General features: G+C 42.1%; 1 protein-coding gene and 1 pseudogene across 6 annotated transcripts in view; one reads left to right on the top strand and one right to left on the bottom strand.

The window, feature by feature from the left end:
* The window catches only part of AFF1 (ALF transcription elongation factor 1), a 227,247-nt gene extending 203,892 nt beyond the window's left edge, over positions 1 to 23,355 (bottom strand). For all 6 annotated transcript variants that reach the window (XM_049885769.1, XM_049885768.1, XM_049885772.1 and 3 more), the window contains exons 1-2: positions 23,092 to 23,355; positions 7,813 to 7,886 (exon numbers count right to left, since the gene is read on the bottom strand). In XM_049885769.1, coding sequence (XP_049741726.1) covers positions 7,813 to 7,850 — 38 coding nt within the window. In that variant the 5' untranslated portion in view covers positions 7,851 to 7,886; positions 23,092 to 23,355. The remainder of the gene's footprint in view (positions 1 to 7,812; positions 7,887 to 23,091) is intronic.
* Positions 12,485 to 12,793, top strand: LOC126076991 (40S ribosomal protein S12-like; annotated as a pseudogene).
* Positions 23,356 to 23,988: the final 633 nt, after the last annotated feature.

Raw genomic sequence — 23,988 nt, forward strand, 5'->3', positions numbered from 1 at the left:
TTAAATAACTATGATGATTAAACATTTAAACAAGTGAGCTGTGGTATATATTAAAAATAGAGCTTTACTTGGGATTTCCCCTACCTTACCACTTGTATTAGGAATTAAAATTAAAATGAACACACTAGGGAGGTGAGGAGCTGGAAAGATAAGTACCACAAATAATGGAAACACCACTCTATAACTGTCTGAATATTGTACCCATCTGTTTTAGTCATCTAGTACTGCTGTAACAGAAATACCACAAGTGGATGGCTTTAACAAACAGAAATTTATTCTCTCATAGTTTAGGAGGCTAGAAGTTCGAATTCAGGACACTGGCTCCAGAGGAAGGCCTTCTTCCTCTGTTGGTTCGGGGGGAAGGTCCTTGTCACCAATCTTCTCCTGGGTCTAGGAGTTTCTCAGCACAGGGACCCCAGGTACAAAGGAAGTACTCTTCTCCTGGCTCTTCTTTCTTGGTGGTACGAGGTCCCTCTCCTCTCTGCTGTTTCTCTCTTCTATATTTCAAGACATTGACTCAAGATACAAACTAATCCTGTGGACTGAGTCCTGCCTCATTAACATAACTGCCTCTCATCCTGCCTCATTAACATCATAGAGGTTAGGATTTACAACATTTAGGATAATTCCATCAGATCACAATATGGGAGACAATCACAATACTGGGAATCATGGCCTAGCCAAGTTGACATACATCTTTTGGGGACACAATTCAATTTATAACACCACCTTAATTTAATAATTTGCAATGATAGAAAACATCTGTAAATAACAGAATATAAAATATCTTTCAACCTTAGCACTGATAATACTGTTAATGATTGCAATTGATTCTCCTATCAGAAATTGGAGCCCTGGTGGTGAAGTGGTTAAGAGATCAGGCTGCTAACCAAAAGGTCTGGCAGTTCAAATCCACCAGCTGACCCTTGGAAACCCTATGAGGCAGTTCTACACTATCCTATAATAGGGTCCCTGGTGGCATAGTCGTTAAGTGCTACAGCTGCTAACCAAAGGGTCAGCAGTTCGAATCCACCAGGCGCTCCTTGGAAACTCTATAGGGCAGTTCTACTCTGTCCTGCAGGGTTGCTATGAGTTGGAATTGACTCGACAGCACTGGGGTGTTTTTTTTTTTGGTCTATGAGTCGGAATTGACTCAATGGCACTGGGCTTTTTTTTTTTTTTTGGTTTATGAGTCGGCATCGACTCAAGGGCACTGGGCTTTTTTTTTGGTTTATGAGTCAGAATCAACTAGATAGCACACAACAACAACATCAGAAATTACACTTGATTTAATGTCAATAACAAGGAATTTTTGAGAACCTATTACTTCCCAAAAATCTTAAAACTGAAATTTAAAATCTCTTCTCCCCTTAAATTTTCACCAATCTGATTATCTAGATTCTTCTGTAAGAAGACCCAATTTTAACATTCTATAGCTGTCAACTGTTCCTAATGATCAATTCAAAGGGACCTCAGTCAAGATGCCAGCCAAAACTTCTCTAGAACTTGACTAATGGTTTCAGAGTACACCTGAAAATATAATCAGATGTGAATAGTTATGAAAATTCTGAAAATAAAAAGTAGTAAGAATCTGCCTGAATATTAAAACATATAATAAACATACAGTGAAGCAGTATGGTACTATCAAGAGAAAATCAATGGAATAAGAAAGTCCAACGACAGACCCAAAAATGTGCCAGAATTTAGACATAACATTCAAATTAGTGGAGAAAAGATGTATAATTTAATAAGTGATGTTGAAACAATTGGCTAGCCTTTTTCTTAAAAAAAAAAAAAAAGGCTTCCTAACATGCTCCACTTTTTAACTTACTTGTTATAATGGAAATTTACAACACAGACTTTATACTAAAACTAACTACAGGTGGCTCAAAGAACTAAAAAGTCAAAGATCTACAACTAGGTTGGAAGTTAAGAGAGCCAAGCAGCTTACTAATAAATTGGGTGATTTGGGAGCTGTAGTGAACCAGAAAGCATCAGTGCTTCCCAAACTTTTTTTTTTTTTCACATCAAGGTGCTTGCTAACGAAAAGGTTGGCAGTTTGAATAATCCAGCGGCTCTATGACAGAAGGACCTGGGAATCTGCTCCCATAAAGACTACCTGTTGCCATCGAGTCAATTCCGACTCATAGTGACCCTAAAGGACAGAGTAGAACTGTCCCATAGAGCTTCCAAGGAGCGCCTGATGCATTTGAACTGCCGACCCTTTGGTAGCAACCGTAGCACTTAACCACTATGCCACCAGGGTTTCCAACCCCATAAAGATTAAAAAAAAAAAAAAAAAAAAAATTTATTTTTATTTTTTTATACAGCCTAGGAAACCCTGTGGTGCAGTTTTACTCTATCATACAGGGTCACTATGAGTCAGAATTGACTCCATGGCACCCAACAATACAACCCCAGGGCAGACCAACAATGCAGATGTCTGCAGGAAGAAAACAGGCATGAGTATGGTTGACCTGCAGGCTGAAGGGAAATCAACATCTTGGCACACCTGAAACGTACTGATGGCATGTACACCAGTTGGTAAATTCTGAATTAAAAAGTACATGTCCTGCCTAAAGGAACTAGTGGCTATTCAATTCCATCTGAGGGTTGCTAGATGGCAATGCAAGCCCAAACTAAACCCAAACCAAACCCGCTGCAATCAAGTCAATTCCAACTCACAGCGACCCTATAGGAATGGGTAGAACTGCCCCATAGGGTTTCCAAGGACCAGCTGCTGGATTCGAACTGCCAATTTTCTGGTTAGCAGCCTAGTTCTTAACCACTATACCACCAGTGCTCCAATGCAAACCCAGTACTGTTAAATCTTAAAACTTTCAAGAGAAGATGGAAATCTAGATCTTATTTTTAAAATATTGGCAGGTAATTTTTTTTTCAGGAGACCAAACAAAATCCATCTGTTGACCAGATCTCTCCCACAGGCTACCAGCTTACAAATTCTGATTTAAAAGCAAAAAAATGAAAACATGCAAATGCCAGCAAGAACATATGACATTATTTTCACAACCTTGGAGTAGAAAAGACCTTTCTAAGCAGAATCAAAACCAGAATTCAAAGGACAAGACATTTAATTACATAAAAATTAAAAACTTATGTGCACAAAAGCACAAATAGCTAAAAGCAAAATAAATACATGGAGCCTCATAAAATTGAAAACTTCTGTTCATCAAAAGACTTTACCAAAAAAGTAAAAAGACAAGCTACCAACTGGGAGATTATCTTTGGACACCATATATCTGAGAAGAATCTGAAAACCAAAAGATATGTAAAACTTCAACAACTTAGCAACAAAAAGACAACCCAATCATAAAATGGGCAAAGGACTTGAATAGACATTTCACCAAAGAGGACATTCAAATGGCCATCTAACACATGAAAAGATGCTCAGTATGATTAGCCATTCAAAAAAACCCAAACCCACTGCCGTCAAGTCGATTCCAACTCATAGCGGCCCGATAGTTTCCAAGGAATGCCTGGCAGATTCAAACTGCTGACCTGTTGGTTAGCAGCTGTAGCACTTATCCACTATGCCATTAGACATTACAGAGATGTAAATAGACCACAGTGAGATACCATTTCACTCTCACTGGGATTAAAAAAAAAAAAAAAACCTACTGCCGTCAAGTCAATTCTGACTCCTAACGACCATACAGGATAGAGCAAAAGTATCCCATAGAGTTTCCAAGGTGCAACTGTTGGATTCGAACTGCTGGCCTTTTGGTTAACAGCCAAACACTTAACCACTGCACAACCAGACTCCCCTCCCGCTAGGATAGCTAAGATAACAAGAAAACAAACAGAAAATAATAAATGTTGGCGAGAATGCAGGGAATTGGAACCCTTATCCATTGCTGGTAGAAATGTAAAATTGTACAGCTATCGTGGAAAACAGTGTGGCAGTTCCTCAAAAAACTACCATATGACCCAGCAGTTCCACTTCTAGGTATATACCCCAAAAAATTGAAAGCAGAGTTTACAAGAGACTTGTACACCAATGTTCACTGCAGCACTACTCACAATAGCCCAAAGGTGGAAGCAACCTAAATGCCCATCAACAGATGGATGGATAAACAAGATGTAGTACATACATACAGCGGAGTATTACTCAGCCAGTAGGAGAAGTGAAGTCTTGATACATGCTACAGTATGGATGGAGCTTCAAGACATTATGCTGAGCGAAATAAGCCAATCACAAAAGGACAAATATTGTGTGACCTTACTTAAAAAAAAGACAAGAAAAGGCACAGGTGTACAGACTAAAGCTTATCAGTGGTTATGAGGGGCAGGAAGGAGGGGTAAAAGGAGGATTAATAGTGATGGAAAAATCACATTGCTTAAGGGTAGGGATGCACAGCCAAGTATTGTAATTGCTGTCAATAAGTTGTACATCTGTAAAAAGCTGCGTTGGCAAAAGTTGTAGAATAGGTATATTTATAACAGTGACAAAAAAAAAAAAAGTAACTGCTGAGGCTGCTCGTGTACAACCAAACACCTCATGGGATTTGGTTCCTTGGTTTGGAGGTTTAGGGTCATGGTTTCAAGGGATATTGCAGTTAATTGGCCTAGTATCTAGTATCGTGCTCAGTGCTTCTGTTCTAACTCCTAGTTCATTGTGTAGTGCCTGGGGCCTTAAAAGTCTGCAAGCAGCCATCCAAAGTACAATTGGTCTCTATTCACCTGGAGAAACAGATGAAGAAGAGGAGTCAGGAACAGGAGGAAGATATGGAATGTGTGGCTAATTACCTCCATAAACAACTGCCTCCTCTGCCATGAGACCAGAAGAACTGGATGGTGCCTGGCTACCATTACTGAACATTTTGATCAAAGATTCCATGGAAGAATCCTGAGCAAAGGGGGTAAAATGCAGAACAGAATTTCAAATTCCCATGGACTCTAGACTTTCTGGAGCTATGGAGGGTGGATAAACCTCTGAAACTATGGCCCTGAGATAATCTTTAAACCTTAAACCAAATGGGCAAAAGATACGAATAGACGCTTCACTAAAGAAGACATTCAGGTAGCTAACAGACACATGAGGAAATGTTCACGATCATTAGCCATTAGAGAAATGCAGATCAAAACTATAGTGAGATTTCATCTCATTCCAACAAGGCTGGCATTAATCCAAAAAATAATAAATGTTGGAGAGGCTGTGGAGAGATTAGAACACTTCTACACTGCTGGTGGGAACGTCAAATGGTACAACCACTTTGGAAATCGATTTGGCGCTTCCTTAAAAAGCTATACATAGAACTACCATATGATCCAGCAATCCCACTCCTTGGAATATATCTTAGAGAAATAAGAGCCTTTACACGAACAGATACATGCACACCCATGTTTATTGCAGCACTGTTCACAATAGCAAAAAGATGGAAGCAACGAAGGTGCCCATCAACGGATGAATGGATAATTATGGTATATTCACACAATGGAATACTATGCATTGATAAAGAACAGTTAGGAATCTGTGAAACATTTCATAACATGGAGGAACCTGGAAGGCATTACGCTGAGTGAAATTAGTCAGTTGCAAAAGGACAAATATTGTATAATACCACTATTATAAGAACTTGAGAAATAGTTTAAATTGAGAAGAAAACATTCTTTTGTGGTTATGAGAGGGGGGAGGCAGGAAGGGTGGGAGAGGGGTATTCACTAATAGTAGATAAGAACTACTTTAGGTGAAGGGAAAGACAGCACACAGTACAGGGGAGGTCAGCACAATTAGACTAAACCAAAAGCAAAGCAGTTTCCTGAATAAACTGAATGCTTCGAAGGCCAGCATAGCAAGGGCAGGGGTTTGGGAACCATGGTTTCAGGGGACATCGAAGTCAATTGGCATAATAAAATCTATTAAAAAAAACATTCTGCATCTCACTTTGAAGAGTGGCGTCTGGGGTCTTAAACGCTAGCAAGCAGCCATCTAAGATGCATCAATTGGTCTCAACCCACCTGGATCAAAGCAGAATGAAGAACACCAAGGACACAAGGCAATTACGAGCCCAAGAGACAGAAAGGGCCACATGAACCAGAGACTATATCATCCTGAGACCAGAAGAACTAGATGGTGCCCGGCTACAACCGATGATGGCCCTGACAAGGAACACAACAGAGAGCCCCTGAGGGAGCAGGAGAGCAGTGGGGTGCAGATCCCAAATTCTCATAAGACTAGACTTAATGGTATGACTGAGACTGGAAGGACCCCAATGGTCATGGTCCCCAGAACGTCTGTTGGCCCAGGACAGGAACCATTCCCAAAGCCAACTCTTCAGACATGGATTGGACTGGACAATGGGTTGCAGAGGGACGCTGGTGAGGAGTGAGCTTCTTGGATCAGGTGGACACTTGAGACTATGTTGGCATCCTCTGCCTGGAGGGGAGATGAGAGGGTGGAGGGGGTTAGAAGCTGGCGAAAAGGACACGAAAAGAGAGTGGAGGGAGAGAGCAGACTGTCTTATTAGGGGGAGAGTAAGTGGGAGCGTGTAGCAAGGTGTATATGGGTTTTTGTGTGACTGACTTGATTTGTAAACTTTCACTTAAAGCACAATAAAATTAAAAAAAAAAAACCTTAAACCAAAAATATCCCCTGAAGTCATCGGAAAATCGAGCAATTGTTTAGCTTAACTAGTAAAAAATGCCTGCCTTAAGCATTATGCTCTTTTAAGAACCATCTATATGGGATCAAAGCGGCAACAGCAACTTGAGAGATTAGATAGGAACCTTACCGGGCAGTGAGTTTACACTAATGAAGGAGGAACTACTCAGAAAAGGAAGGTGAGAATGGTCGTACAACTCAAAGAATGTAATCAATGTCACTAAATTGTACACGTAGAAACTGTTGAAATGGTGTATATTTTGCTGTGTATTTTCTCAATAACAACAATAAAATAAATAAAATTTAGGAAGAAAAAAACCTTATGCGCAGCCAATCATCATGAACAAACGTTAAGACAAATGACAACTGTTTTCCCCCAAGGCTCTAGCAGAATGATGATTGAGGCTGCCTGGGTCACATACTTTCTCCCTGGTGGGGGAGTTGAGTGCACCAAGTTTAACAGCAGTCCCACCAGGACCACCTGGAATTGAAGAAGAGTTTGCTAAATGAATCAGAAAGGGGCAGGAAGTAGGAAAGTGTCCAAGACAGTCCAGAATGATATGCACCATTGCCTACACTGTTACTTAATAAATATTAGGTAAGTTTTCATCTATATTTCTCATATTTTAATATTTTGAATAGCTAATATTATAGATAAAACTGAGCAGTGATATTAAAAATTCCTTCTGTATGTCAAAGGAGTTATTCTTAAAAGCTGCTTCCAAATCTTAATATGCTTCCTTCAATCAACATTGATCACTTAGTAATATGCAAGAAGGCAAAGAACTGTGTGTGCAGAGTCGGAGGGAGAGGTGTGGAAGACGTAAAATATAAATAAGACAGAATTTTCTAGCTCAAGGCTCTTATAATGAAGTGGATTTCATCATGAAATTTGTGTCAGCACAGTCTGAATACATGCTCATTTTCCCAAATCAGTGCAAAACGGGCCAGTATCTTAAAAGCATCTTTAAAGATGTGAGTTAAGAGACTCAGAAATGACTAGGTTTAAAGGAAATCCATAGCTACTCTTACAAGTTTGACTTCATGTAGTGAAAGCTGACATTTTCAAATATTTTCCTGTACCACGGAGTTCATAAGTTACAAAAAGGAAAGGACCAAGCTTATTCTTTGAAAAGTAGATGCAAAAATTAAATACTGCTGCGTCTTTGAATAATGGGTTCCGTTCTTACCTGTTGCCGCTGCTGCTGACTCTTTCAGTAAACGCCATTGCTGCCAATCAGTGGGAAGTGGCAAGTCTGTTCATCTGAAAGAGAAACAGCAGCTTGTGAGCATCAGCCCATACGTAAATTCACAGGTGTGACATCTGTTGTTGTTGTGTACCATCAAGCGGACTTCAACTCACAGCAAATGAATAGGACAGAGCAGAACTGCCCCACGGGGTTTCCTGGGCTGTAATCTTTAAAAGAGCAGATCACTAACGTCTTTCTCCTGTGGAGCCACTGGTGGATTTGAACCACAGCCTTTGGTTCACAGACTAGCGCTTAACCATTGTGCCACCAGGGATCCTTGACTGCCCTGTAAGAAACCTTATTGGAGACAGAGTTCAAAGTCCTAATTTAAAGCAGAAAATGCTTCGTCAATATTTCCCAAGTTGCAAGAACAAACAGGTCAGCATACATCAAAGGCTAATTGCACTTTTAATTTTGAGGCTGCTACTCAAAATTTCAGCAAGAAAAAAAAGCACACAAGCTTGTCATGAGGAGGCAGGGCAATAACATTTCCCTTGTGCCAAGCACTGTGTTAAGCCCTTTGAAAACTGACATTGCACATAAACATTACAATACACTTGCAAAGTAGATGTGAATACCCCATTTTATAGATAAGAAAACTGAGACTCACTGGTTGTGTCAGCATTCTCACTAGAATCAAGTGGTGCACAGGTAAAAGTGATAAGTATGCAAGGGAAAGGAAACCAATGGTTGATCCTCACATAACAGTTCTTTAAAAAAAAAAAAGGATCTTAATTAATCAATTTTAAGATCTTACTTCACTTGAAAAGGTGCTGAGTCTCAAAAAGCAATGCTTGAGCATCCTCTCAAAACAGGACTGGATTAAAACAACAACAACAACGAAAGTTATCCAGTCTGGGCAGAGGGCCTTGGTACTATCTTGTGTATCTCTAGAAACAACCTGCCTCTATATCACTAACACTATCAACAGCTGTTTCCTTTTCCCCCTCTTGTATATATTTGGAAATTGACTGTACTTATCTCAACTTCTTTAAATAGTTTTAAATAGTTTCTTTTTTTTTTCCAAACATCCTTAGGGCAAGGGCATGTTACTAAATTATCTTAGTACAGATTTAACAAACTATTTGACACAAATGGAAACATATTAAATCTGTAATAGTTTTAACTTGCCCTCTGTATAAAAAGGAGCCCTGGTGGCACAGTGGTTAAAGCGTTCGTCTGTCAGCCAAAAGGTCGGTGGTTCGAACCCACCAGCGGCTCCATGGGAGAAGGATATGGCATTCTGCTTCTGTAAAGATTAAAGCCTTGGAAACCCTATGGGGTGGTTCTACTCTGTCCTTACAGGGTCGGTATGAGTTGGAATCGACTCAACAGCAGTGGGTTTGGTTTGAGGTTGCTGTGTATAAGTGGCTCAAGTGTTACACTTTTGGCTAAGGCTGCAACACAGAATAGAGTCCTTCAGCTCTGACTTCTGATAAGGTCTTTTATTTCCCCTTTCATTAAATTAAAATGGCTGACTCGCTGACTACAATGTTTCCACACTAGTAGATACCATTTGTCATTCCATCTCCTTCTCCAAAAGAATGCAACATCTATGTTACAAACATTCTATTTAAACTCACACTAGCAGAGCTCTACAGGAGCCCTGGCAGCAAAACCAATAAGCACGCTCAGCTTCTAATCAAAAGGTTCACGGTTCAAACCCATCCAGCAGCTCTGTAAAGATTAAAACCTAGAAAATCCTATGGGGGTAATGCTACTCTGTCATATGGGGTCACTATGCATCAAAAATCAATTGAACTGGTACCTAACAACAAAGCAGAGCTCTAGATTTTTCAGTGTCAAACATGCTTTGGGGTCAGACACTCCTCCAGCCAGGTACAGTGGCCCTAGGCAAGTTACCTAAATTCTTCAACACAGTCCACACCCCCATCTACCTGGGTTGCTGGCACTCTCTTCTCTCACTTTCTTTTTCTTCTTCTCTCCTCACTCTGCAATGTTGGCACACAGTAAGTGATTTGCGTTAGCATTATTCCTCATTACACTGCATTACACTTCTGAAAAGCCTCTGAGAGCAGCACCTACATGGCCATCTACCATCTCAATGAAGATGCCTAATTTGCAACCCAAAAGAGTTCTCGTACTAGGACTGGTTGATGGGAGGTGAAAACAGCAGTGAGAGAGGAGGTAGGCTGTTGGGCTGCTGAGGGGCACCAACCTGGGAGGGTGGCCCTGAGTTCACTGGTTTGTTCTTTCACGTAGCCAATAAATATTTCCTGAGCAGCTACTCTAAGCCAGTTTGTAGTACAAACACTGAGAATAAAACACTGAAGAAAACAGCCCCCTGCCTTCACAGAGCTTGTGCGATATAGGAGTAAGCAATGAAAGGAACCAATAGGTAAAATGTACAGATATTAGGTAGGAAAAGATAATCCCTGGATGGTGCAAATGGTTAAGATCTTGAGCTGAAAGGCTGATGGTTTGAACCCATCCAGAGGTGCCCCAAAAGACAGGCCTGACGATCTGCTTCTGAAAGGTCAAAGCCTTGAAAACCATACATAGCAGTTCTACTCTGTACACATGGAGACACATGAGTTGGAGCTGACTCGATGGCAACTACAAAAACAAATAGAGTGCCAGAGAAGAAACAAGGTAGGGTGTTGCACTTTTATAAAGGGTGGTCCGGGAAGGACTCACCAAGAATACAATATCTGAGCAAATATTTCAAGTACTTGAGAAGCAAATCACACATATCTGTGTGGAAAAGGGTCCTAGTTACTGACAAGGCCAAGACTGGAAGAGTAAGCTGAACCCCTGTGTCTCACCACTCAGGAGCACCACGGGGTTCCTGGTAGGTGGGTGACGAAGTGAAAGACATCATGGCCCCTGAGGGTTCTGGCCCATGGGCACAGCAGGGATCTGTGGAAACCAAAAGCTAACTTTGCCGAGAGGCACAACCGTTTCCTTCAAGGTAAGGGCAGGGTGGCTGCTTCTCCAGAACACTGACTATTCTCTCAGTGATGACTCACAGGAAAGACCAAATTCAGCCCCTTAAGGGTGTGTTCAGTCTCACCCAGTTATTTTTGCTTTTGGTGTTTTTGCAATTTATGGAGACCCCATGTATTACAGAGTAGAGCTGCTCCATAAGGTTTTCTTGGCTGTAACGTTTAGGGAAGTGTATCACTAAGCCTGTTTCCTCCACGGTGCTGCTGGGTTACCAGCCAAGCACAAACTGTTTGTGCCATCCAGGGACCTTCCCCGAAAGGTGTTTAGGGTGCTGATGTATATGCTTTTTACAGTTGTATCGAGTAGACATACAAGTCAGAGAAAAACAAGTTAGAATGGAGGCCTGTGGCAGTCAGAAAATTATCTTAAACCACCTCTAAGAAAGGAAATTAGTATATGATTCAATTCAGCAATTCTACTTCAAATCTTTTTTTAAATACTTTTCTTAAAGATTTACTCACATGTATACAAGTTTTTTTTTTTTATACAAGTACGTGCAATTAAACATTATTTGTAATTTTAAGAAAGCTGGTAACAGCTCAAATATGAACCCACACAAAAATGGCTAAATCAATTACAGTACATAACGAGATGCAATGTAACATCAAAAAGAATCACAGTTTTAGCTAAATGAGTTGCTGAACAAGAATGTACAATATGAACTCATTGGTTTAAAAGGAAAATGCTTTATTTTTATGTATCACACCCACCCACACAGGTTTAGAAGAACACATACCAAACTGTTAATAGTAACTTCTCTAGAAAGGGAAGAGACTGGGTGAAAAGGCCAGAACGGGAGCTGTGATGGGACACTTTCACCTTTTACTCAGCATGCAACGAATCAGTTATTACCTGCATGAACATGTTTTCTTTGTTTATGGAGGGGGCGGGGAAAGGGAGAAAAGCTGTACCGGCCTATAAAAACTTAAATTAGAGGGTTGTCCTGAAGTAAATGTTCCTACATTTTTATATTAATTTCATTAGTTTATTAAAAAAAAAAACAAAACTGCACAATAAATGCAGGGTAGGGCAGTTAAAACCCTCCCATCCAAAAATCAGGGAAGTACCAATTTGGCTCTATTTAAAAATCAGGTAGTGCTGTGCAGGTGAAAGAGGACTCAAGTGAGCTCCATCATCACTTTGGGCAAGTTCACCTCTATCAGCCTCAGTGCTCCCATCTGTAAAATGGAGAACCATCCCCTATCTTACAGAGTTACTGAGAAGAGTGAATTATGCCATCTAGCTAATGTGCCTCAGCACACTGACACATTGCTCACAGATTTGAGCAATTTCTATATAAAATTTTTAAAATAATTTTTATCGTGCTTAAATGAAAGTTTACAAATCAATTCAGTCTCTCACATATAAACTTATATACACCTTACTACATACTCCCAATCACTCTCCCCCTAATGAGACAGCCCTCTATATCAAATTTTATAAGTGAAAGAGACTATGTTTCATTTAGGACTGCACTGTGCCAGGTCTACTTAAGTAACCCTGCTATAGTCATTTCACCCTCTTGCAGTCCAAATTTGTTCAGAAATTCAAATGTCATATGCCCTCTTTCCCTATCGCCACCACGTTGTGTGGAGGCGGAGGCCTGGGTGTGTTCAGGATTCAGCTCCACCAATAACCTACCGCCATGGCTGAGGAAGGCACTGCTGCTAGAGGTGTAATGGGCGTTAACACTGCTTTACAAGAGGTGCTGAAGACCATCCGTGTCCATGATGGCCTAGCACGGGAAATTTGTAAAGCTGCCAAAGCCTTAGATAAGCATCAAGCCCATCTTTGTGCGCTTGCATCCAGCTGTGACGAACTTATGTATGTCAGAGAGGGGGAAACCCCATGAGGTGGCTGGTTGCAGCTGTGTGGTTGTTAAGGGCTATGCCAAAGCACCTCAGGCCATCGGGCCAAGGATGTCATTGAGGAATATTTCAAAAGCAAGAAATGAAGAAATAAAAAACTTGGCTCTCAAAAAAAAAAAAAATGCCGTATGTTGTCAGACTGCTTTTCTCCCATTATAGTAGGTAAAAAACAAATGAAGTAAATCATGGTTTTAGTTTCATGGATATTAACACACACCATATACACACATAAAGAAAGAAAGAAAAAGGGGAGAGGAGGCATACAAAAATGACTCAGGATATTTTCAAACATTCAGCTCTAGGTCACTAAAATGCTTCCAAAACCTAGCACATTCTAGGGAGCCTAGTCTCAGGAGTCTTTTTGACATGCTGATAAAGGCCTGCTTACCTACTAGCTATATGACCTCAAGAAAATTACTCTTCTAAGACTTCACCTTTCTTATCAGTAATACGCAGCTCCACGGGTTGATATAGCGTTTAATTAAATAATGTTTGTAATATTTTTAGTACAACGCCTGGCTCATGGTAAACCAAAACCAAACCCACTGCTGTTAGTTCAATTTCAACTCAAGACAACCCCGCGTGTTATAGAGTAAAATAGTTCCGCAGGGTTTTCTTAGCTGTAATCTTTATGGAAGGAGTCTGTCAGTGGCACAAATGGCTAACTGCTCGACTACTAGCTGAAAGGCTGTAGGTTTGAACGCCTCCCTCCAAACCCCCAGAGGTATCTCAGAAGACAGACCTGGCGATCTGCTTCTGAAAGGTTACAGCCTTGAAAACTCTACAGAGCAGTTCCACTCTGCTCACGCGTGCTCACCATGAGTCAGAATCAACCCAAGGACAACTAACAACAACATCAATCTTTACTGAAGCAGATTGCCAGGGCTTTCTTCCTCAGTATGGCTGGGTGGGTTCAAGCCAACAACCTTTAGTGAGTAGTCAAGCACAAACCATTTGGGCCACCTAGGGACCTGTGGCTCATGGTAAACACTCAATAAATGGTAGAAGCTGTTCTGGTTATTTTTCTGCCAAACAAAACCACATGCTTAGGAGAATGCATAAGTTAGAGGAAAGCTCTTCAACTGGACAGACAGAGCCAGGCAGGTCTCAAAGACCCGTGACCATGGCCTAGTCTCAAAAGGACAATATGAAAAAAAATTACTCTGTCCTGAGGCCAGAGAACTCCTGGCCTTGTCAGTTCCTGGTCAGTTCTACTTCTCCTTTTCCCACAAAAACTCTCCAGTGATAACAGTTTCTTGGTAACAGGCAATGTGCCAGACGTGAGTCATAGGTCATCCACACTGTTTTAGCCTGAATTCTCCAAGATCTCTACCCACAAGCAGATCAGAATCTCCCAGGGCCTCCTGCTCTGATCACTTATGGTTCCCCTTGCTCTCCAAGGCCATATGGAACCCACAAGCTTAGAAATCCATATGGAACAGAACACAATTCCCCCAACTATCTCTTCTCCACCTCTAAGCCTTGTCCAAGAGGGTTCTGGTGCTATCTCAAACTCACATATGCATCCTACACCTTGCTGGCTCCCTCTCATCGTGCAGCTCTCAGCTCAATGCTACATTATCAGAGGCACCTTCCCAGATTACCCCTAACCAATGTAGCACTGTTGTGCCCTCAACCACACCTCCTAGTTAATTCACTCTGTCTTCCATTATAATTCTGTATATGCTAGGAATACATTTAGCTTCAAGTAAAAATGGCTTATATTAAGAGGTTTATGAAAAAGAAAAAAAAAAGAAATGAACCTCCCCATATACAGCCAAGTAAGGTATAGAACTAAACTCTGAACCCACCTTTGTTTGATTCCAAATCTCATGCTCTTAACCAATACCAATCCCTAAAGGTTTTTTGGGGATTTGGTATTTATTTACCAAATATATGGATCTACTCCTATCTAATTAGTAGTTCCTAGTAGATTTTTGCACATAAAACCAAAAAACTAACAAACAAACCCATTGCTGTCAAGTGATTCCGACTCATACCAACCCTATAAGATAGAGCAGAGCTGTCCCATAGGGTTTCCAAAGAGCACCTGGTGAATTCGAACTGCTGACCTTTTGATTAGCAGCCATAGCTCTTAACCACTATGCCACCAGGGTTTCCTTTTGCACATTTTTTGCACATAGCTATTAATAAATACCCCCAAATAAATCATTCAGATAATGTCAAAATAAATAAATGAATTAATGAATGAACAAATAAATAAAGGTTTATGCTTCTTCTATAGAAAGGCTAGAACGGCTGCTGGTATAGTCTTAGCTGTTTAAAAGACATCAGGAACTCCAGCTCTTTCCGCTCTGCCATGCTTAGCATATTGTACTAATGCTTGTTATCTTACAACAAATTGATTGAGCAATAGAGAAGGCAAGTGAGCCCTGGTGGCAGCAACAGATAAGCACTGAGCTGCTAACTGAAAGGTTGGCGGTTCTGATCCACCTAACTGCTCCACAGGAGAAAAATGTGGCAATGTGCTTCCACAGAGGTTACAGCCAAGAAAACCCTATGGGGCAGTTCTACTCTGTTACATGGGGTCGCTCTAAGTCAGAATCAACTCGACCGCACCTAACAAACAACATATAAGGGTCAGTGAATGAGAGGAAAACCCTCAGTGAGATGGGTTGGCACAGTGGCTACAACAATGGGCTCAAGAATAACAATGATCATGAGGATGGCGCAGGTTCAGGCTATGTCTCATTTTGTTGTACATACAGTCACTATGAGTCAGAGACGACTCGAGTCAGAGCCGACTCAATGGCACCTAACACAACATACACACACACACCCATATATATAGGTTGCTGCCGTATCAGATATCTCATGTACATTCAAGGCAGGAAGATGAGAGGAAGGTGTGTCTATACCAGCCATGTCTGTTCCATTTTCTCAGGAAAGGAAAATCCTGAGAAAGGGTGGCTATCAAAAACCAGAACTGAGTCATCACATGGCCTCCTCTAGCCACAACAAAGGCGGGGAAATCACAGTATAAACGGTAATCGCTGGCTGAGACCAGAGATGATCTATCACCTAAGGTTGGGCAGGATGTAGTCCCATGTAGTTAAAGTTCCCCTAGCAGGAGCCTTGGTGGCACAGTGGTTAAAGTGCTCAGCTGCCAACTGAAGGTCGTTGGTTCAAACCCACCAGCTGCCCCATGGGAGAAAGATACGGCAGTCTGCTTCCAAAAAGATTACAGCCTTGGAAATCCTATGGGGCACCTCTACTCTGCCCTATAGGGTTGCTATGAATCGGAATCAACTTGCTGGCGGTGTGGGTTTTGGTTTTGATTTTTAGGAACAAAAAAGGGGGAATGGACAAGGGTAGAAAAATAAGTGCTGATCACATTTTTTTCCATAATACTTGTTACTTTCTGAAATTAATTTATGCAAAATAAATAAATGTTTATTGCTTATCTCCCTTCAACAGCATGGAAACTCCATGACTAGTTACATATATATGCCTCAGAGCCTGTATTTTTTTTTTTTTTTTTAAATGGTCATCAACTCTTACACAGTAGGCAGGCATTGCAGGTGCTGGAATATAGTGAAGATAGTCTAGGTTATTTTACAGTAGCAAAGTAACCCCAAAACCTCAGTAAGTTGGCTCATTTCGGGCTCCTTCTTTATGTCCATTGCATACTGGTATGTGGAGGTGGGAGGGCAGTTGGTTAAGTTTGCTCCACGTGGACATGGAGAAACCCTGTGCTATTGGAGGTTCCACTCTCTCAATATGTGGCTTCAAGGTTTACTGTAGGACTAGAAGAGAAAGCTAGAACATGCTATTCCCACACCCAGACCACTGGCCAGAATTAGTCAATGATTCTGTGTGATCAAAGAGACGGAGAAACGTGGGAGTGCGTGTAAGTACTGGTAGTAAAAGTCTCTGCCTCACCCTTCAGCCAAAGATTATACAGGACCATCAAACAAAACAAGACTAAATGGGCACACCAGCCCAGAGGCAGGGACAAGAAGGCAGGAGGGCAAGGAAAGCTAGTAATAGGAAACCCAAAGTTAAGAACGGGGGGGGGGTTGACATGTCAAAAGGTTGGTAACCAATGTCACCAAACAATATGTGTACTAATTGTTTAATGAGAAACTAGTTTGTTCTATAAACCTTCATCTAAAATACAATTTTAAAAATCAGGAAAAAAAATATATCTCTGCCTCATTCCCCATGGGCTGCTAAAAGATCTTACAATTAGTTATGCCCATTTTAGAATTTGGGCCCATTAAGGAAGTTTCTTGGAACAAACTCAAGATTCAGGATACTGAGCGAAGCAATTATTTCATCTTATAAAGTAGTATTTTTACCACTTTTAAAAAAGGAAACTCAATCCTTTCCCTCAATATTTGTAGAGAACTACTTATGCTCTGCTCCAAATGCTTGCTTATTATTATTATCTTTAATCTACTTTATCTAATACAAGAAGTACTACCACATTGTTAACCGAATTTTACAAAGGGAAAATCTAAGGAACAGAAAAGTGCTGGGGGACAATTCTCCACAGGACTCAAGTCCTGCAAAGAGAGGCACTGTCTTAGTCATCTAGTGCTGCTATAACAGAAATACCACAAGTGGATGGCTTTAACACAGAGGGGTTTATCTGCTCACAGTAAAGTGCGCTAAAAGTCCAAACTTGGGGCGTCAGCTCAAGGGGAAGGCTTTCTCTTTCTGTTGGCCTTCTCATCAATCTTCCCCTGGACGAGGAGCTTCTCTGCACAGGGACCTAGGGCCCAAAGGACGCACTCTGCTCCCCAGCACTGCTTTCTTGGTGGTATGAGGTCCCCAACTCTCTGCTTGCTTTGCTTTCCTTTTTATCTCTTGAGAAATAAAAGGTGGTGCGGACCACACCCCAAGGAAACTCCCTTTATGCTGGGGATCAGGAATGTGTCCTGGGTAAAGGTGGCCCAATCCCACCCTAATCCTCTTTAACATAAAATTACAATCATAAAATGGAGGACAACCACACAATCCTGGAAATCACGGCCCAGCCAAACTGATCCACACATTTTTGGGGGGACATAATTCAATCTGTGACAGGCACCAAGTACCTCCGCTGCAGGACTGTTTTTCAGGATGTTTGTATAGCAGACAGCCTCGGAAGATAGAGGTGGTTAGCATCTGCCTCCAAAGCAATGTTGCTCTTGTTAGTTGTCACAAAGTGGATTCTGACTCATGGCAACCCCATGTGTGCGGGGTAGAACTGCTGCATAGGGTTTTCAAGGCTGTGACCTTTCTGAAGCAGATCACTAGGCCTGTCTTCTGAGGTGCCTCTGGGTGGATCTGAACAAACTTTCAGCTAGTAGTACTTGACCATTTGTACTACCTAGGGGTCTTCCATGGCAATAAACCAAAAACCAAACTCATTACCATTGAGTCAATTCCAACTCAGCGACCCTGCAGGACAGAGTAGAACTGGCCCTTAGGGTTTCCAAGGCTGTAAATCTTCACAGAAAAAGACCGCCACATCTTTCTCCTGAGGAGTGGCTGGTGGGTTCGAACCTTGGACATTTTGATTAGCAGTGAGGCTTAACCACTGCGCTGCCAGGGCTCCTTTTTCCGGAGCAATAGGGTAGGCATATTTACTAGACAGCACAATCAAGATAATGTCTCCCTCCTGAGAAAAAGGCAGGCATGCTCACTGACCATTATAAAAGATTAGGACTCCTCACCCATAACACAACCCACTGAGCTTGACAACCTGGCCCTCTTTACATCACGCTTTGGGACCTGGAGCTTGGGGAACCAGGATAAGAAAATATTGTTACTCTGGCTATAGCTATTGCTATGAGTCATAAAGTTATTCCTCTCTGACCCAAGAGCCTCATGTTTTCTGACAGCAATCATCAAGCGGTGGGGGTTAACTTGTTAGATTGCAAATAAGGTAAAATCTCAAGCAAGATGCCTCATAGTTCTTGGCAAAAAGTAATTTGTGCAAGGTCTAACAGCCAGTGGGTATGGCATAGCCAAGATTCAAAACCAGGCTCATATCCATATCCAAAAAAAAAAAAAAATGCTTTAGAACTCTCTGCCACACTGCAGTGGTTCTCAAAGGCCTGCCCCAGAACCACCAACATCACCGGCAAACTTGGTGGAAATGAAAAACCTCGGACTCTGCTCCAGACCTACTGAATGTGAACCTCTGGGGTAAGCCCACATCTGTATTTTCATAAATCTGCAGGAGATTCTGATGCAGAGTGCAAGTTGGGAGCCACTGCTATGCCTGCACTGTGTCTGTACAGTTGAAAGAAACATTACCTGGTTTATATAAGGGATATGCTCCCAAAATCTATAAACTGAGCTTTTATAAATTGAATAAGAGTTTTAAAGCACTAAGGGAGCCAGGTCATAAGGCCCTGCATTGAATTTCTAGGAAAGTAAGGATCTTTATCTAGTACAAATGAACACCACGTGTCTACTTAATAGGTCTAACATTTTCCTTTCGCAGCACAAACACATGTCCAGAATACTAAATAAAAATAGTTGCCTTTTTTATTCTCATAACACTCAGAATGAATTACTTAGCCAAAGAGAAGCACTATTTATATTTTAGAGTCAAGCTGTAATTCTTGAAAAACAGGAAGCCACATATCAACATAGCCAACACAGTTTACGTACCACAGTAGAAAGGGCACCAGGCTTTGAGTCACAAGTCAAGTCACTTAACTTCAACTCAATTTCCTGATTTTAAAATGGAAAATGATCTCCAACTTGAGAGTTGCAATTAGGCTTCAGTGATATGTCAAGTTAATGCAGTTGGTAAGCAGTGAGGGGCTATGTGAACGTAAGCTTCACCTGCACAGGCATTTTCTTGATCACAGCGTTGTCACAGTTTCCCCGATCCTGGGATGTAGAAGACACTCAGTACTTACATGTAGACTGAATGCGAGGTGTTATATTAATGATGAAATTGATTCCTACAGGCTCCACTTGTCACAATAATCTGTCTTTAAATAGGAAAAAGTCACTCTAACAAGAAATCCTTAGTCATGTTTCAAATGGGCCAGATAATTTAAGAAAATCAGCTGATTTTCTTCCTCTAGAGAATACTACTGAAGAAGTTTTGTCCTAAGGCATAAAACAGAAACTCCTATTAGCAACTCTGATGGCCATAGAGCCTAATGGTGTCAAGTCCACAACAATTTGTGTTGCACATATAAACAATGAATCAGAAATAAAGGATGTGTACCTAAAAACAACCACATATTTTACATACAATTTCACACAGTGGGAAAACTTTAAAAAATGCATTACAGGGTTTATGTGATCTATTTTAATAAAATCTGAGATTCAATTCGGGAAAGTTTAAATAAACTCCTACTGCATATAAGAGAGAGAGACAGACACTGCTAGAAAGCCAGTGCCAATTAAAAATCATTTGGGAAGAGAAACCATTGTTAAATTTATAATGAGGAATATATAATTTATTTATAAAACTTTGTATCTTTATGTTAAATGCAGTTCCTTAATTTGTACTCTCTAACATACTTTCTCTGCTGAAAAATTAGTTAATAGTCTAAATTTCTTGAGATGGAGGACTTTTGAGCTTTTAGCTTCAACAGACATACCTAAAATAGCAAATGAATAAAAGTTCAAGGACAGCTTTCAATATAGGGGGTTAATAGTAAGGAAAAAAGTCACAGCTATGTCTCCATACCTTAAAAGAGACATCTACAGAAGATACTGTCCCTGGTACATGTCTTATACTCACTCAAATACTTACATATAAGTTAGCTCTACCTGTTAAAAAACTGAAAGCATAAAACCATCTCCAGATTTTGGATTTTAACATTCAACTAACTTCATAGAGGATTATGCAAATATGTTCAATGAAAAAGCACAAATTAGAGAGCTGAACATGGGGCTCCTTCTATTTGGTTTAAAAAAATATATACTGAAAACAAGTTTGCCTTTTCTAAGTTTAATTTTTTCCACCCATCTTTTTAACTCCCAAGGCAATACATAACTTCAGCTGAAGAAAATGCTCACATGGCTACAGTGATTTGTAGATGCAACTCATATATATGTACCTTAATCAAAAAGTACTCTTCCAAAATTAATCTAAAACCCACCTGAGTAAGTATCTTAGTCAATTACAAAGTAACTTTTAGCTCAAGCAACTCTGCAACATTTAGGTAAACCAGATAGGAAACAGGAGAGGCAATCAGTTTTGCTGCAGTCTAACTACTACTCTTACTGCCCCACAGTGAAACAGTGACTTCTGGAGGCAAAAAAGTGCAGGCACGTTCCCCATCATGTAGAAGGCAATGTTTAAAATCACCTGGGCTTTACTCTGGGCATAAATTCCCAATCTCTGGATGATCTTCGTATTCTAATTTAACACACTGTGATTCTTCAAAATTGTATTTTTACTAAGTGGAAAAGTTAAGCAAATGGCAAACACCAAAGACACATTTACAGAAATTCAATTACTACTGTGAATAAGACATTTTCTCTGATACGTAAAACTTCATTTTCTTAACTGCACATGAAAAGTGAAAAATTCACAGCAATATACCTTCAAATCCCATATTCCCAGCCTCATCATTACTGTAAGTCATATTAGGAAAAAGAAAAATAGTTCTCAATATCTAAGCTCATTTTTTCAGTCTTGCATCCCACTCTTGAAATCCTTTATTTGTCTCAAAATGACCAAAGCTGTCCAAGTAGGTTCCCTGGTTCCTTCTCTCCTAAATTAGCTGAATTCAAATTAGTTTTTCTTGTACTAAGTATTACTTATCTACACTTTTGCTTTCTCTCCTGGTTTCCCTTCATTCCCTTGAATTGTTATCCTTTAGTTCGCTCCATTCCTTTTCTGCTTATTTATCTTCAATTACAATACTTTCTGACAAGGCTGGAGACAACACCTTTAAATTAAAGCAGGCGAATCCTCCAGAATTTTAAAATTCTCCTGTGAAATCTGCTTCCAGAATATCCACTCAACTAATCTTTTCCACTAAAGATGAAAGGCAAGCTAAGGAAATGCATTAGACAGAGGAAGTAAACATTGAAACAGGGCCATGCCTAGGTATTCTTAAGCCTCTGAGCAGAACTAGATTCCCAAGTCCAAAGGTTTTTTTTTCTTTTTCGTGCCTTCCGGACGCCGTCGGGGGCGACACTACTCAAGCCCAGGGGAGGTGTCCCGCCGCCGCCTACCTTCCCTACACTCCGCAGGACTTCACTCTAAAATAGTCCTGCACAAAAATCCCCACACCTCTCGGACCGCTCCCTCGCCTGATGTTTCTGTACCTCAATTACTGAGTTCTTCTCACTTTGGCAACTGTCCAGGGAACCCTGGGTCTTCGTCTTAATTTACGGTCTCGCATTGTATTTTATTGTAATTTTTAAATACGTCTGGCTCGTCCTTGGTGGTGACACCCCCAACGTGCACCATCAGGGTTAAAAGACACACACACCAACACCGATTGCAAGGCCCTTCCTTCTCCAGAGACTAGTTCTAAGATTCGGACACACAAGGACTCCCAAAGCCAAGGGTCTTCCTGAGACAATCTGCGTAACAATATGAGGGGCTGGGGAACTCCAGGGAGACGAACCCAGTAGCAAGTATCAAGGCGCTCGAAGGTCTGTCGCAGCTTCATTAATGTAACTACCAGTAAAGAAATACATGATTCCCATAACCCCCTAATTCCTCTCTTCATGCGTCGACACAGGTGTTCGCAACGTCTGAGGGTTCGCATTACCGCAGTCACAAATGATCAGACACCTGAGGGCAAAATATTATCCAGAGAAATTAACTAGGCCCACATTCTGAAGGCGCCGTGTCCCTCTGGCCCAGGAAGAAGTCTCAGAAGGTGCCTCAAACTTTCTTCCTCGCTCTCTCGAGTCTGCGGACCACCGACACACGCCTCCAGCTCAACCACAATCAGATGGGATTGGACCACTAATTCGCTCCACTAGACCGGGGGGAGGAGCTGCGAGGGGTGGTGACAATGGAGCGGGGAGAGGGCCTCGGGGTGCAGAAAAGCCCCACTTTCACCCTGAGAAACCTCTGGGACTCTTCTATTACGCAACCCAGAGACCAGGTTCCAACAACTGAACATCTTTCCGCACAGGGAGATGTTCTGATTTGGGGGGGAAGGGAGGCTGGAGGAGGATGAGGCCCCACTCTGTGCTCCCTTGCGTTTTCCTAGACGCTACCTGCCTCGGACTTTCAAGTCGGGGAGGTGGAGCTCTGCGTCTCCTTTGCCGGTTCTCCCCAAAGGTTCCCACCGGAAAAGTGGAAACGCCAGCGGCTTGAGTCAGCGTGCTGGGAAGCCCGCGGCGAGGCGGGGAGAGCTTGGCTTCCGAGAAGTCGGGGGCCGGCGTGGGGGGCCGGGCTGACCCCTGCCCCGGGACGCAGGGCTCCGCTTACCTTCCAGCCCTTCGGTCCTCCACTCCCTGATCTGGCGCCCTCGTCGCCTCCACCCTCTCCAGACCTGTTGCGGTCAGACGGGCGAGGGGAAGGGACACCAGTGCTGTGAGGGCAGAGGACCTAGTTCTCCTGGGCCCGGCAGCGGCTAGCGCGAGGCTCGGCTGCAGAACCGGGGAGGCGAGAGTGCAGCTCTGGCCGCAACGCGCGCAGGCGGCGGCCGAGTGCGCAGGGGCCGCGCGCGTCCGCTCGCTGCCTCGCTCGCTGCGCCCGCCGCCCAGAACGCCCGACAGGCGAGGCCACGCCCCCCGCTGAGGCCACGCCCCGACCCGGCGTCCCTGCAGCCCAGCCAGTCTCCAAGCCCTCCCCCGGCCCCGCGGTCCCCTGCTCGGCCCGGCCCACGCCCTTTAGCTGGCGCCACCCAGATAGTGAAGAACGTCGCGGTCCTCCCGGGAAACTGATGGGAGGGGGAGCAGCAATTCCGGATGGAATACAGCAGTGACCCCAGCGGCTGAGTGGGTGACCGTGCCCTGGGCTGGTGTGGGGCACAAGAACCCTTTGGCTTTATAGCAAGATTAAGCTCAGGGTCAAGTTCTGACTAAAAGTGTCAAAGAGCTTTTTTTTTTTGCAATCTCCTGTGCAATTCAAACAGTTTTGTGTCCTTTAAAGGATATAATAACTAACATCTGGGGAGCGTTTTAGAGTTTATTAAGGGCTTTTCACACACAGGCCCATCTCATCTTCACAACAGCCTTTTAAAACAGACACATTATTACTCCCATTTTCTAAATAATGAAACTGAAGCACTGAAAGACAAGTATTGGCCCGATGTCACAAGCTACAAAGTGGCATGGGAAGCCAGGTCTCCTGAATCCAGCCTCCCAGTTCCTGCTCTTCACC

The sequence above is a fragment of the Elephas maximus genome, chromosome 5 (assembly GCF_024166365.1).
Source record: "Elephas maximus indicus isolate mEleMax1 chromosome 5, mEleMax1 primary haplotype, whole genome shotgun sequence".
Classification (NCBI taxonomy): Eukaryota; Metazoa; Chordata; class Mammalia; order Proboscidea; family Elephantidae; genus Elephas; species Elephas maximus.